This window comes from Canis lupus, chromosome 36, assembly GCF_003254725.2.
Source record: "Canis lupus dingo isolate Sandy chromosome 36, ASM325472v2, whole genome shotgun sequence".
Lineage (NCBI taxonomy): Eukaryota > Metazoa > Chordata > Mammalia > Carnivora > Canidae > Canis > Canis lupus.
Genome location: NC_064278.1, coordinates 5148710 through 5163602, shown reverse-complemented (window position 1 = coordinate 5163602; position 14893 = coordinate 5148710). Strand labels below are relative to the sequence as shown.

General features: G+C 46.4%; 1 protein-coding gene and 1 pseudogene across 8 annotated transcripts in view; both read right to left on the bottom strand.

The window, feature by feature from the left end:
- The window catches only part of TANC1 (tetratricopeptide repeat, ankyrin repeat and coiled-coil containing 1), a 226744-nt gene that overhangs the window by 14066 nt on the left and 197785 nt on the right, over positions 1-14893 (bottom strand). For all 8 annotated transcript variants that reach the window (XM_049106149.1, XM_049106146.1, XM_049106148.1 and 5 more), the window contains one exon: positions 13437-13515. In XM_049106149.1, coding sequence (XP_048962106.1) covers positions 13437-13515 — 79 coding nt within the window. The remainder of the gene's footprint in view (positions 1-13436; positions 13516-14893) is intronic.
- LOC112674712 (chromobox protein homolog 3-like) lies at positions 3236-4707 on the bottom strand (annotated as a pseudogene).

The following is a 14893-nucleotide window of genomic DNA, read 5'->3' as shown; positions in this document are numbered from 1 at the left end:
TCAGCCGAGGATAAAACAAAAACAGCATGGAAGGAAAGAGAATACTCGAACAGGTTCTCACGAGGCCCTCACATCAATGACTGTGCCTCCCCACTCCCCAGGTCGTGATGCTTGATGGGGCTGGTGGAAAGAGGGGTTGAGTTACAAGCGGGTCCTCTGCTATATGCTACTTGTGTCATCATCTAGGGGAAAGGACAGTCATACATTTTGGGGACAACCCCAGGCCAGGATGACAAGCTTCAGTGGAGAAAAGGACAGGAAGGGGCTCTGGTGGGACGGTGACACCATAGGAAGGAGCATGTACGATACTGATGAGGAGGGAGGGAGCGAGAGCGATGCTGTAGCTCTGTTCCTGCTGCCCGCCTGGGACAATTCTGTTTTTGTTTTTTAAAGATTGTATTGATTTATTCATGAGAGACACAGGGAGAGGGCAGAGGCCCAGGCAGAGGAGAAGCAGGCTCCCTGCAGGGAGCCCGACACGGGACTCGATCCCGGGAGCAGGACCTGAGCCGGAGGCAGACACTCAGCCTCTGAGCCACCAGGCGTCCCCAACCTCAGGGGCCCGCAGCGACTGGAGGACAAAGGAGGGGACCCGCACACACAGGGCAGCCAGGCACACGACCAGCCACCACGCAGGACGCCCTGCGAGGGACAGACCAGCGCCCGGGCGGCTGATGGGTCCGACGCAGACACTCCACGAGCTCCTGTCTGGCAAACAAGCTCCACGGTGTCGGTGCAGCTCAGCGGATCTTGGCAGCGCAGCACATCGGAAAGGACAGCCTGGCACTAAACCAGGCGCCCGGGAAGGCCGCAGCCGGAGCAGCTGGGCAGCAGAGGAGAGAGCCGCCGGGCGGGCCTGGCGTCGGGCTGGGTTCCCGGCTCTCCCCGCTCCCCCCTTACAACCGGAGGAGCCGAGCCTCCGTGAGCCACTTCCCTCTGAGAGGAGAGCGCACCCAGAAGCAGCTGCGAGAGGGCCACACGCAGTCCACCCGGCCCGAGCCGCCCCTCCCGCACACCAAGGCCTAGCGAGGCGCTCCCGCCTCCCAGGGCCGCAGACCCACAGCACCTGGGTCCCTTCTTCTACCCAGAGGGGGGATTTTTGCCCTCCTAGCTCAAAACCCGAGGCCAGAGGGCACCTCAGGCTCCAGCAGCCACAGACCTGAGGACACCGCATTCAGAAACAAGCACGACTGTTCCACAGTCAGCTACACACTTGATCATCGGGCAAGACACGGCGCAGGAATGCCAGCTCTTCTGCTGGCAAGGCTGACCTCCGAGCTGACCCCAGACTAGCAAGGCTCGCTAGGAGAAAAGGGGAGGAAGGGAGGAGGCAGGGGCAGTGGGCGCCCTGGCAGGGAGGCAATGCCTGTCCTCTGCCCAATGGAATCTGGAGATGAAGGCAAAAAAAGACCTGGCATGAGACGGAGACTCTAAAATCAATGTGAACACATGGCACTTTCTAGGACTCAAATTGGGGACAATTTCGTTCACTCGCAAATTCCTTAACAAGATGGCATTTTTCTAATTAAATTCCCTCGAAAGCATCGATCATCTGACGATCCTGAATAAATGTACTCGGCAAAACTGTCCTGTTCTCAGAACAGGAGATTTGTCACAGCAGATGTTCATTTTAAGAGAACCCAACTGACTCTCAATGATAGGAACTTATTGAAAACATCAGATACGGTTCTTTGTAAAATGGATCATTTGCAGGCATCTTTGACATATTCACGTTCTGTGGGCAAAGGTCTCATTTATAAAAACTGTCAACTTGCCAGAACACAGTCATTCGGTAAACAGGGCTGTCTGTAACATTTTATGGCAGACCGGGCACAGGATGACCGGCCTGAGGGTTTGAACAATGGATGGTTACTGCCCTCCCCCCACCTCCGCCCACAAAGCTTTAGTCCCTAAATTTAGAGACTTTGAGAGAAGGGTGACAGGTCAGTGCACACAGAGGTTCCCACTTCCAGAAAGCAACCTTTTTTTTGTTTTCACTTAAAGGAATATAAAACTATTTATTGACCACTGTTTACCAGTATTTACAATAAAGTAAACAATATACAGTTGGATAACATCCTGACTACAAAGTTATTGTTTTTCCTGGTTTTTGCTTAACCAGTAATTCAAATACTGAGAAGATTGAGCCTATGTGTTAGGAATGAGTTGGGGTGAAGAAAAAACATGCAGGTCAAGAATTTGGGTTATAGAAGTCTGTCCACCCATTTATTCCAGCAGGTGCTAAATTGCCAACATTTCTAACCACCTGGTTATGATTAGGTTTCCATGAACGAAGTCTTAAGACACTCCACAAATCACAACCTTTTAGTCAATACAGCACAAGGATTTTTCAACTTCTTGAAAAGAAATAGTTCACTAGAAGGAACCTTTAAATGTCCATTTAACTAAGTTTTGCTTACCTAATTAAAGTACACCAAAACTTGTCTAGTTTTGCCCTTTGGGTGGGGAGGTTGATGGTAGTGATTAAAATTTTCCTTTCAGGGATCTTGCAAATAAACTTGCATTTATATGACTGTAACTAGAGATATGGATTCTGATATGGCTGCTTTTAAATTGTCCCATTTAAACTCTTTACATTATATTTAAATTGTCCAATTAATTACAAAACTTGAAAGGTTAAAGCTTCAGGAAAAATTTCAATGTAACTTTAAGTGATTTATCTCTTAAGTTGCTGAAAATGATAGCATCCCAGAAACATGGGCTTATCCATGGTTATAAAATGCTGCTTTTGTTTTGGTGAATGTTTCAAAAATAACGAAAAGAAAACCATTTATGTATGTACTTTTAAAAGTATACACACAAAAAGGCCCTAAATAAACAAAAAGCCCAGAATGGTCCTTAGGCATATAGGAGTGAAACACAAATTCTGACTGAGTAACAACTATGAAGATTTCCCCCAACATTTAGAAAAGGTGTTCTCTAATGCAGGGGGATAATATGCCATGGTCTCATATATTCTTTTCTGATAAAGGAAACGACTACAGAAAGCTTTTATTTGTTCAAAGTGACCAGTGCTATAGATGCAAAAAACCCCAACAACTCCCTCAATTCTACTTCAAACATATCAAACTTTTCATTAGAATGTTATTTCTTCACACTGATAATAAGACCCAGATTTTATTTATAAATATATAAATATGTATATATTTATACATATATAATATATATATATTCCATATATATATATATATATATATACACACACACACACACACACACACACACGAAGCAACGCAAACAATTACTGAGCCTCATCTTCTGGACAAGAATGCCAAGTTAGTCTCTCTTCATAAAACGCAATTACAATTTGAGGACACTTCCTATTTGCCTCTTTTGCCAGCCAAGTCTGCCTCATCTGAATCTTTCCATTTCATGAGAAACATGAATTCTCCACTGCCGTCTGTGGCACCAATTATTTATTCAGGATCAAGACCTCTGGCAAAGCCTCTTGGTTGATCAGCAGCATCTCTTTTCTTCTTTGATTTGCTATCATCAGATTTGCTGTCAGATAAAGATTTTCTTTTTGTACCATCTTTTTCTTTACTAGCTTTTTGAGAATTAAGAAGTGCAATTTAATTTTCTTCAGGTTCCCAAGTATTGTCAGCACCTGTAAACCCCTTCCACTTGAGGAAATACTCCACCTTCCCATTCACTACACGGCGGTCCAGTACTTTTGCCACCACAAATTGTTCAGGCTCCGCCTCTTCTACTCTCTCCATCCTGTTTCTTTCTCATTTTTTGCATTTTTTGCAATGTAGTTTTTTTGGAGGCCATTTTTTTATTGCAGATTTGAAAAGCTACCATTCACCGCCTCAGAGCTGCTCGGGATCCTGGGTCTGCGGCGTCTCCACAACCTTCTCGTACATTCGTTACCCACGGGGTGCTCACGGGATGCCCATGCCGCCCCCCCGGGCCAGAGCACGAGAGCACAGTGGGCTGTACCTGCAGAGGGGCAGTGCTGCCGCCGAGCCGGCTGAGAGCAGATGTGGACCAAGTGGCTGGTACACTTACGTTTATTGGTGCACTTGATTTACTGATATATTGGCTTTTCTACCTTTTATAGAAATGGGGCTAAGAGTAAAAAGATGAAAAGTGCCAACATTAGTTAAGAGACAGCAAGATTCTCATAAATGCCCTCTAGTTGCAACCAAGATGGAAACCATGGGATGCGCCAGAGGCAGCCTGACCCTCAACTGGAGGCTCACTGGACAAGCCCCACTCAACTGTAAAGGAGGAGAACGCAAGTAGAGCGCGCACGGGAAATGCTGGAAAACGCTCAGCTATTTTATCTGAAAGATAAACTGTGATTAGGAACTTTAGGATTCCTTAAAAACTTTTTGAGAATGGCAGCCCCTTTCCCTTGTTTCCCAACAACTGACCGGTTATGATATTATGAGGGGGCCTGCCCCGCGTCCCCCCACCCCCTGCATTTGGCCTCGCTGTCCTCGGAGTCTGGGCTGTGGACAGGCTGGCCCCACGTCCTCTGCCTGCATGAAAGCGGCACTGCCTCAAACAAGAGCTGGGCAATGCCCCTTCCTCCACTTTCTAGGAATGCAGCTAAGATTTATGAAAGTCAAATCTCCCGGCCCTGCTTTTTGTCAGGCATTTGCTTCCATCATTGAGGAGGAGGGAGGGCTTCTGTTCAGAGAACAACTCCCCGGCAGCTATAAATTCTTCATCTCCACAGAGACCAGGTGGTTATTTGATCTAATCCTCAACAAGGTAAAGGGTAAAATGAAACATGATAAAGATTACTCTTACTGAAAAATATCACTGCATTGGGAGACGAAGCCCTGCCAAGCTTCTGGCACCCCCAGTCTTGAACAAAGCCCTGCCGGGTGGGCTCGGCAGCCAGCACTAGCCAAACGCTCCAGCGGCCTCATAAGTCGTTGCTGGGAACACCATCCTGGTCCTGCCCCTGCCCTAGTGTTCTCTGCCTGCCAGAAGTCCCCCCGGAGGGCCTGTGGCAGCTGGGGTGGAGGGGAGGGCATCTGTGTTACCAGGCAACAGGTGGCAACTGAGCATCACACATACCACTGCCGCCCCAGCACATGGTCCCGGCTCGCAGTGAGCTACCTATGGAGGTTAAAACAAGGCAGAAAGCAAATCTGAGGAGCCGAGATGCTCTTGACATGTCACAAGTTCTGTATAAACACACTGCTGGTCCCCATGCGAGGACTATCAGGAACCTCAAGTGCCAAGGAATTCAATTAAGGAAACAAAATGTACAATCACCATGAAACAGGACTTCACATGTAACCGAAATCCATTTCCATCCCTCATACCTGCAAAATAATTGCAAAGTAACTAAGATTCTATCACTTAAACATTCATTTCAATAATCTATCAAGACCCAAAGTACAACTAAGTGACATTAAATATTAACAATCAATTTCTCACAACCTTGGCGGCATATTGCATCTCTGAACACTTATAACTGCCGAGCTCTGGCTAAAATACTGTGGGTGAGAGTTTTTATTTCATCTTGACAATAATCCTTTGAATTAGAGGACTGTTAGGTCCATTTTATTAAGGTGAAGGAACCAGAGCCAATCAGTATTGGTCAGGAATTAAGCCCAAACAGTTGAATGAACCTGGGTCCACACTTTCAAACTAGGAAGACGCTGACATATTTTAATTTCATACAATGACGCCTATAAAATGCTTCCTACACTGACACTTCATAGCCCTTCTAAATTCATAAATTCATTTAATACACAACATAATTTTTTAAATTTTATTTATTCATGAGAGACAGAGAGAGAAGCAGAGACACAGGCAGAGGGAGAAGCAAGCTCCATGCAGGAAGCCCGACGTGGGACTCGATTCCAGGTCTCCAGGACCAGGCCCTGGGCTGAAGGCGGCGCTAAACCGCTGAGCCACCCAGGCTGCCCTATACAACATAATTTTACGGAGTATCACTCATCCTAATTTTACAGAGAAGGAAAATAAGGCTCAGAGAAGTTCAACAGCTTGCCGAGGTCACACAGCCAGTGGGAGGCTAACCGCTAACTCCAATGCTGCTGCCTCCAGGAAGTCTCCTTTAAAAATATCCAATTAATCAAACAGACCATGAATGCTATGAATGTTGTTGTAGAGCAAGAGTGCCAGAAAGCACTTTTCTTCTCAGGAAGAATTGTTAAGCTTTCTCCCACAGACAATAAGAATAATCTACAATGACTGTGTTCCTTCCAAACTCTGGTCACATGGCATCCTAAGGCCAAAACAGCTCGATCTAGTAAACATTCAGGAATCCCGTGCTGTTCCCCTTGTCCTATTCCTGACTTTAGTTTTTTCTATTCTTTCATGTATTATTTCAAATAAGCCTCTTCAAATCCTTTGAGGAATAATGGGTACTATAAATAACAAATTCAATTTAAGAACAATTTCCTAAAACATGGACAACATAAATCACATTTCATACAGACTTTGTTCTAAAAAAATCTATCAGACGAACACAGCTTTTAACAGCTGTCACTTCTAAAGTATGCAGAGAATGCTCACATTTTGTGATAGATCCTCTTACACACCAAATTATTTCAGGCATGTATAATGTGTGGTTCTTCTCTCCTTAACGGGCTGGGAATGCAGGGAGGACTGTTATGTGCAGGACTCCATGCAGGGAGTCAGGGTTAAAGGGGGCATTTCCACAGAATCTTTTTTTTTTCTCCTAAAGATTTATAAAAAAAAAAAAAGAAGATTGTATTTTTTATTTGAGACAGAGAGTGACAGAAAGCATGAGCTAGGGGAGGAGCAGAGGGAGACGGAGAAGCAGGCCCCTTGCTGAGCAGGGAGTCCTACTGGGGGCTCCATCCTAGGGCCCTGGGATCAGGACCTGAGCCGAAATCAAGAGCTGGACACTTAAACCGACAACCACCCAGGCGCCCCTCCACAGAAACATTCTATACAAGTTCACGTTCAGCCTAGAAGGAAAGAAGGAAGGAAGGATTCAAGTATTCCAGTAAGAATTTGAAAGAAACAGGGGCGCCTGGGTGGCTCAGCAGTTGAGCATCTGCCTTCAGCTCAGGGCATGATCCCTGGTCCTGGGATCAAGTCCCATATCGGGCTCCCTGTATGGAGCCTGCTTCTCCCTCTATCTCTCTGTGTCTCTCATGAATAAATAAATAAAATCTTATAAAAAAAAGAATTTGAAAGAAACAACTATGATTTTTCTGTGGAAGTGCACATGAACCAAGGATAGTCCTTCTAGGAGTGAAAGAACAAGCAACAGTGTAGGTGAAGATGCTGTAAGCTACCTGAATGCAGATGAGTACAAGTTTTAATGCTGAAAGCAGGATTTTTTGTTTTTATAGAACAGTTTGGAACTACTCACAAGAAGGGTGGACTCCACACCCAGCAAAAGCAACATTTTGCAAGTGGTGAACAGAATTCCGGCAAGTGGTCAAGCTACCAGTTCATTTGCACCTGAGATACACTCTGTGGGCTTTCATCATAGCCCAGGCCTTCCCCCCACCTGCGGGCACACCCAGGTCAGCTGATTTCTGTGTCCTGTCAGTAGAGAGGAATGGCTCTCCACAGCACGCTCATGCCAGGGGAAACCTTCTGCTAGAGCCAGAAGATGACAGGGTAGAGACAAACTCGCCCCCTTAGTTCTTACCCTAAATCTCTCTCTACTTTAGGGTGACCTTCATGTCCACTTCCTTCCTGCCAGAGCCTGGGCTGGCCTCTCCTCCAGTGTCCTACATTACCCTGCTTTGTCCTTCCCCTTACAGGATCCTAGGTCATCCCACCCACCTCCTCGCCTATACCATCCAGGATCCTGGATTACCACCCTCATCCTGGGCTATCCCCTCCCCGCACCCACTAGGGTCCTGGGTTACCCCTCTGTCATGCTTTTAGGCCAAAAACAATCAAGAATTTCTATCTTTGTTTGGACTGACAAAATCTGAATTTCCACTAATCTTATGCACTTCCTTAAACACTAGGAGAAAGGAATGCCTTGACAAGGATTTTCCCAGCAACAGCCCTGGTAGGAGTCTCAGGATCTCCAAAAATGGACTCTTGTAGGCGTACAACAGCAAGTCACTTCACTTTTCTCGACAGGATACATTTAGAAAAAGTCCTTGACACTAATTCTCCACATGCCCCAATAAGCAATGGACAAACGCTTTTCCTTCCAGTCTCTCAGCTGAAAACCTGCTCTGAGATGTCCATACATACGCAAATGCCAAAATCAACCAAGTTTAAATTTACTCTAAATTGGTACCAAGTAATAAGCCCTCCTCTCCCTAAAAAAAATGTCAAGTAAAATTTGAATGAACAAAAGGTAATTTTTTAAACCAACAATAAGGCATCCTGTTCCCTGGGGTGTATGCACCTTATTTGGGGGCAGCCTTGAGTATAAGCTCAGCTGTCCATGGCCTGGGGCCACTGGTGATTCAGAGCTCAAGGTCACCCCACCTCCGGGAGGGTGGGCAGAGCCACAGAGCGGGAAATTAAAGCAGTTCCAGGGAGACAAGAGGGAAACTTGGAAAACATCGATGATGCAGTACAACTCATTACCCAGCTTCATGGTCCAGTAAGGGAAACAGGTGTGAGTAGCCCCTCCCCCTAAGCACACACCTCCTTCCCAGCCCCCGCAGCTGACAGGGCTAGACTTGTGATTCAGGGTCCAGAGGCAGCCAGGCCCTACCCAGAATTCTGTCCAGAATTAAGAGAATAGGGAGCTGTGATTAGTACACATCCTGAACTGAACTGCCCCAACCTGCCAGGATAAAGGAGGGCCATGGAGCTGAATAATCTACTCCACGTACAGTGGAGGAGAGTCACGTCTTAGAAAGAAAGGCAAATAAGGGGTTTTTAACAGTTTTGGCATTAAAAAGCCATAGTGTTTATAATGACTAAACTTCTTTAGAAAGTATTTACCAACTAAAGTATTTCACCAACTGAAACAGCAAGAGCAACAACACTTAAGATTTTATTTGAGAGAGGGATTAAATGAGAGAGAGAGAGATGAGGATGTGTGCAAGAGAGACAATGCAAGAGGGAGCACAAGCAAGGGAAGGGCAGAGGGAGAAGCAGAGCAGGGAGCCTGATGTAAGACTCCACCCCAGGACTCCAGGATCATGACCTGAGCCAAAGGTAGATCCTTAACCCAGTGAACCGCCCAGGTGCCCCGAGACAGCACTTTACAGGAAGGATTTCAGCCAGACTTCTTACTTCGCATGACAGGGCATCCCCTTGAAGAAATTAGGGGAGGGGAGCCCGAGGAGCAGTCAGCTGACAGGCACAACAGCATCCTTTCTGGGCATGAAGCCCAAGGCCTCAGCGAGAAAGCTGTAGGAAGGATTTCTGAGGGAACACCGATGAGAGCACCCAGCACCCTGGGTGAGCAGTCAAGCTGGCGGTACAAGGAGGAAGTCGCCACAGACACCATGGTGGGCTGGCAGTGGGCCATTCTGTGTCTCAGCTATGCCCACACCATGTCTGGTAGCTAACAGCTGTGCTCCCAAAGATGCAAGCCAGCACCCAACTATGACCTCAGCACACGTGCAGCACGGTGACTGGGACCAGAGCTTCTAAGCCAGCCTGGAATCCAGCAGGACATGACCTGTGCGATGAGAGCCACAAAGAAACTGCAAGATCAGGGCCTTATGAGCAATAGACTCCTTACCTCTCCCACCCCAACAACAAAATTTCTCCCAAGTTATTCTGCAAGGTTACTGTCCCCTACCCTAAAAACTCTTTGCTTTTGCTTTCCTTAAACTCACTTGTTCACTCAGCTGACACCCAAGTGACAAGCACCAGACTAGACTGGTGGCTAGTGGCTCCCAGGCTGGGGAGCAGAGTATATTTCCAACATCACAGAAAGTTCTGTTGGGCGACACTGGAATAAATAGTCGCCGTTCACATAGGTGAGCACAAGAGACAGGGAAATGTCTGCCCTCTTAAAGCCCACAACTGGGACGCCTGGGTGGCTCAGTGGTGGAGTGTCTGCCTTTGGCTCAGGTCTCGATCCCGGAGTCCTGGGATCAAGTCCCACATCGGGCTCCCTGCATGCAGCCTGCTTCTCTTTCTGCCTGTGTCTCTGCCTCTCTGTGTCTCTCATGAATAAAGATCTTAAAAAAAAAAAAAAAAAAGACCCACAATTTGGGGCAAACAACGTTTGATGTTGATAAACAACATCAACAATCAAATTTATAAATAACTGCAAAGTGAACCAAAGGAATCAGGGGTGGAGATGGCTCTGCTTCCAAGACAGGCACATTTGCACATAAAATGACAAAGGCGGAAATAGAAGGGCCTCTGTTTCCCTACAAAGAACATGAAATTCTGACCCAAAACCCAGACAGCAGGCTCATGGGCTTGAGAGTTGCCTGCAAACTTGGAAACACAGCTCCTCTGACAATTCGCAATAGTATGAGGTCACCAGTGAGGCATCTCTGATCACTTGAGTGGGCTAATTCACAACAAACACAGATACGGAAACCGTAATTCAGTTAGGTTGGGACTTCGTGGGAGCCAGCAATTACTTGTCTTGGCTGAGGAATCCCTGAAACAGAGAGAACACAAGCATCTGATGGGCTCGTATCACGTTCCAGGCTGCCCAGGAAGCTCGGGCCTGAGGATGTCTGGCCACGTTCGTGGACATCACAGAGCGGAGGCTGGGCAGGGCTGTGGGTGGAGGGCGCACCCCAGAGGCTCCCTCAGGGCTGGCTCCGTGTTTTCTGACGGGTCCCCACCACCTCTCCACCTGAGGCAGGCGCTAAAGAGCCACCAGACTCAGAGCAGGTTTTCAAGGGCCGGACGCTAAACATCAACCAGATGCTGGTGAAAGGGAAACGTACGTAAATTCAGCCTTCTGTTCTTAAATCCAGGAGACCTACCCTGTAGGTTTTCTAAAAGCTGCAAGTTTGCTGCAATAAACCCCCAAATTAAACACTGTCACTATTTTAGATGAACATCTTTAAAATCTATTATACTTTCTTGTCTCTCTCAACCTAAGATAGGAACCGTCCCCTTTTGTGGTAACATTTGATGATGCCAGGTCATCAGCAGGGAGACACTCAGGCACAGAAGGCACGTGACTGTCCCTACTCCCACCTGCCCCGCGAGGACCGGCCTGAGTGACCAGGGACCTCCACAGGTCTACTGGTCCCTGGCTTCCTCCTCTCTGGCTGTCAGCTGTCATCACCTCCCATGGATGACCTGTGGCTTCTAATCAGCAACAGGCATGGAAACGACCCTTGTGCAAAACAAAGGAGATATGCAGGGCCTCTCCTGCCAGAAAAGTGGAGGAAGATTTTGTGCACAGATTTAGCTCCCCCACTTCTGGAATGCAGCTGAGAGAAGAGAAGGGCAGGTAGCTGCCATCTGGAAGCAGGGCGGCATCTTTGCAGGGAGACAGGAGGGGAAGGTGAACCAAACACAGACCAAGGAGACCCTGCCTGGTTGTCCCAGCAGCGGGTATTTTAAAGCCAAGCAGTTCATAGCTAAATGTCTACTGAACAGACCTGTATTAACTTCTACAAAGGTTCAAAAAGAAATACCAAACTGTGTTACTCTTTTTGAACCTTTGCCCTCTTCCCACCCCCCCCCCGACAGGATCACTGAGGGGATCCTACCCTGAAGCTGTGTCTGGAGACAGACAAGAGCCATTCTAGACTGCTTTAGATGCAAAGCACCATTGACAACGCTCAGGAATGAGGACCAGACAAAACCAGGAAACAAAGCTATTGCTTTTACTTCCAAGAGTCCTCAGCAAACAGAAACAGTGCCCGCAGTGGGGCAGTCCACACGGGGACCCAGACCTCCTGGCTCAGCACGAAGTAGAGCCATGCACTCACCTGGCATGTGCCACACTGCCTGCCGTCCACAACACAGTATGGAAGTGGATGGACACTTTTGCAAAACTATGGAGCAACCTGGGCTATTTAAACGAGTGGAGGAAAGGCTCCATGGAATCAAGGGCTCTACTTAAATCCATACGCATTTCACCCAAGAATAATCAGATACCACTTGGGGTCCTGCCCTCTTCCCAGAATCAGAGCCCAAACCACCTCTCCCCCAGGTACCACAAACTAGCTTTGAAGCCACACAGGCGGTAGCAGCCCCAGAGCATCAGGAGGCTCTGAAGAGCAGGCCTGTACTCCCTGCTGGGAAACCAAGGTTTTTCCCAAGTGTGACTTAGCTGGTCAACTCTACACGTTATCATCTGGCTTGTTAATAATTGAGAGGCATTTTGAAATACTTCTGCACAGGTAAGAAACTGAAGTTATACCCAAGTATACCCTGTTTTACTGTACTTGCTTGTGCACTTCACAGATACTGTGTTTTTTACAAATTGAAAGTTTGTGGCAACTTTGCTCAGAGACTATTGTTGTCCAATAGCCGTTGCTTACTTTGTGTCTTTGTGTAACATTTTGGTAATTCTTGAAATATTTAAATTTTTTATTATTATATTTGTTATGGTGATCTGTGATCAGTGATTGTGACTCACTGAAAGCTTAGCTGATAGTTTCTTTTGTTTGCAAAATGTATTTTTTAATTGAGGTATATATATATTTTAAAGACATAATGCTACTACCCACTTAGTAGGTTACAGTAGAGTGTGAAACATTTATAAATAGCCTGGGAAACCCAAAACTTCATTTTGACTCACTTTAGTGTATTATTTGCCTTATTGTGGTGGTCTGGAGCTGAAGCCACAACCTCTCTGAGGTATACCTGTACACTATGGAGACACACAGGACACATCCTGGAAATGCCTTTTAACACTCTTGGTTATACCTATGAAACAACAACTCGTAACCTGAAGTCTTCTATTTTGAATCCTAATTCAGTCATATGGAAAATTTCAAAGCAGTATTGTCTGTATTAAGCTGACAAGTAACCAACTCAGATCTTCATTCCAATGTACTCACCTCAGGCTTCCCTCCCACACCACAGTTAAGCACCCACGCAGCACACCAGTGAAAAGGGATTTGGCAGCTTGTATTCAGGGTCTTCAGTGGGCCCCATACGCTTGGGGTCCCACTCTCACTCTCCAAGGCCAGCTGAAGCCTCCCATGCCCAACACCTTTGTTTCATGTGAATACGAGGCTGGGAGTTCCCGCCCTGCTCAGACTGCGTTATTCATAGAAGACCAGGCCGGTTAGGATATGGAAGAGTCCACAAAGCAGAAACTACCATCTTATTTAGGTATTTCTCGCTGAGATTTCGTCAGATGTTTCAGGAACTGCTGGTGTAATTCAAAAATGATTTTATGTGCTTTGAGGAAAGTTTTTACTACTCATCTGGGAAGTTTTAAAAGCTGTAAACTTCAAACGCCTTTTGATAAAATAACAATCGGACTACATGCACCCCAAGTCATTTTTTAAGACAATTTAGGCCAAAATGGAGGCTAAAACATCAAGAAAGCTGGCCCACACTATAAGCAGGGGAATCATAATTACCTGTTTCTCCCCACAGCGCGTCAGTGCCATTGACATCTATTTCGTGTTCCTTCTCCAGCCCCAGCAAGCACTGGACCACCTGTCAGGAGTGGCAAGGTGACTTAATGAGTTCTCAGAGCCATATGTGCTTATTATATCCCACGTACCAAAGGAGAAAGGGTGTTGTTTTTGTAACCATGATTATCTCACACCGCACAAGGAGACAAAATATAATGAAAACTGTTTTCAAGCATAATTCATATGCTATTCACATTTTCACTTTGAGAAGAATTAAAAAGAAAAAAAAAACCCTCAGTGAATTTCAGCAACATTGTTCGGGATTACTAGGTACTCGGAATTCTAATGAATTCCACCATGACCCAAATATGCCAGCCTAATCAACAAAGGACGCGGGAGATCATACAAAGAGCAATTTCTGCATAAAGCACAAGATGGTGAATCCATTTTTTTCACAAAGAAAACAAAGCAATAATACAGCTTTTCAATAAAATAAAATAAATGTTGCCCAGATGATTTTTCTACTGACAACATTCTTCTCTTCCCTAGTTCTTTCTTTCTCCCTCGTCAGAAAGAGCTTCAGGTCACAGTATGGAGGCAGGAGTGTGGGCTCATGGGGAAAGGGCATCACAGGAGCCTCGGGCCAGTGCGCACCCTGTGCCACAGCACCAAAGGAGAGCACTGTCGTGTTCCATGCCCTTTGTGGTAGGCTGCATAACGGCCCCAAATATGTCCACACCCTCATCCTGGATCTGTGACGCTTACCTTATAGGACAAGAGGGAATCTGCAGATGTGATTATGAATCTTGAGAGGCTTCTCCTGAATCTCCTATACATCTGACAAAATCACACTCCTCAAGAGAGACCAGGAGGAACCAAGGTCAGAGGAAGGAGATGGGATGACGGAGGTATAGGTTAAAGGGACATACATTAAATGCAGAAGAAGGGGCCACTAGCTAAGGAATACAAGGCTTCTAGAAGCGCTAAAGAAGCAAGGAAAGTTCTCCTCTAGATCCTCCAGAAGGAACACTGGCTTCCTGACACCTGAATTTCAGCCTTCTGACCTCAGAACTGTAAGAGAATGGGTGTGCATTATTTGAAGCCACTGGGGTTTGTGGTCACTTGTTACCACCACATGAGCGCACAAATACACCCTCCAAGTCTTCTGGAGAACAAGCCCTGCCCTCTTCCAGGAGATGGTTACTGGCCCCACGGAGGCTGCTTCTACACAGCCTTTCTCCCAGCTGGCTTTGGAACAAGCTGAGTATAACACGAGTGGAGACAAATGTCACATCTATATGTGGCATTTGCTGTCCTCCCGATGAGGGTTTTTCATACTCTGTGTTCCCACACAGATTTAGGGAGCACTTTAAAAAAGAAAAAACATTTTCAATTGCTGATTTGGGTATTTAACATGCTCTCTTGTGCATCTACGTATATGGGTATTTAAAAAACACATT